Source organism: Nanorana parkeri, unplaced genomic scaffold (assembly GCF_000935625.1).
Source record: "Nanorana parkeri isolate BGI_ZX_2015 unplaced genomic scaffold, ASM93562v1 scaffold5843, whole genome shotgun sequence".
Lineage (NCBI taxonomy): Eukaryota > Metazoa > Chordata > Amphibia > Anura > Dicroglossidae > Nanorana > Nanorana parkeri.
In genome coordinates this window covers 2,227-3,399 of record NW_017312088.1, presented here as the reverse complement: position 1 = coordinate 3,399, position 1,173 = coordinate 2,227, and the positions used below count along the sequence as shown (strand labels likewise).

The 1,173-nt window shown below is 55.7% G+C and overlaps 1 protein-coding gene across 1 annotated transcript in view; it reads right to left on the bottom strand.

The window, feature by feature from the left end:
• Window positions 1-48: 48 nt before the first annotated feature.
• The window catches only part of LOC108804176 (fucolectin-like), a 3,205-nt gene continuing 2,080 nt past the window's right edge, over window positions 49-1,173 (bottom strand). Inside the window, exon 2 of the mRNA XM_018575932.1 lies at window positions 49-214. Within this exon, the coding sequence (XP_018431434.1) occupies window positions 49-214 (166 nt within the window). The remainder of the gene's footprint in view (window positions 215-1,173) is intronic.

Here is a 1,173-nt window from a genome sequence, read left to right as displayed (position 1 = left end):
GTCGGGGGATGTGCTCCCTATAGACGTGTCGGAGGTCGGGGTCAGGGTTCACCAGCACATGTCATCCTCAGTCATGGTGCCATTGTAGACTTCTATCTCGCATATGTTCAAGTATTCCGCGCGCCCCGGGATCACCGCGCTGATGTACCGACCCGACAACCCATTGCAGCAGAAAGTTGTGGTGATAACAGTGTAGTCGGTGATGGTGCCGCACCTGCCAAGGAAAGACAATGATACAGATAATGAAACGCGTTCACTGGGGGGGGGGAGGAGTCACAAAATGGGCCCCTAGAAAACATAGACTGCTATGCGGCTTCATAACGCACAGAAATGTCTGATAACGAGGCAATAGAGACCAGCGGAGAGACTTCGGGGGAAACTGACTATAGAATCTTACCCGTGCAACCATGGCAAAAGCAAACCAGAGCCAGGCCAGTCTCTGTGCTATCATAATCGGTTCCTAGCAACTGCTCTGTATTGGTTGCTAGGATGCAGGCCGGCCTAGCCTAACAACCAATGTTGCCATGGTTCTGCCTGTGTCTTTGCAACTACCATCATTGGTTGCTAAGATGTTGGCAGCTCCACAGCATCATAGGTTGTCATAGTTCCCCCGCCTGCATCCTAGCAACCAATCACATTGGACGGGTCACACGGCATCATTGGTTGCTAGGACAAAGAGAGAGGTTTGGTCGACCCGAAACTCCTCCCTATTCATCACAGTGCATGTGCAGGCCCGCGCCTCACTTTGCCTGGTGGCCCCGTTACCCCGGTCTAATGTTATATGTGACAACGTCTTTGTTATCAGACGCTCGCCCTGCCGGTGAAGTCCAGACACGTAATGTGGCTTCCTATCACTGAGGGCCAATCTGAAACCAGTCTATGGGAATATAGGTCACATGCGGGTCACATGCGGGTCAGATACACATGCGGGTCAGAAGGAGGTCACATGGACCTGTCAATGAATTCTGAATCATCTGAGAAGCATCCCAAGCTGATGCCATCAACACTGAGCCCAAAGCCCCCTAACACAGGCCCCTGCCCTGTCCCGGCCCCTGCCCTGTCCCGGCCCCTGCACTGTCCCGGCCCCTGCCCTGTCCCGGCCCCTGCCCTGTCCCGGCCCCTGCCCTGTCCCGGCCCCTGCCCTGTCCCGGCCCCTGCCCTGTCCCGGCCCCT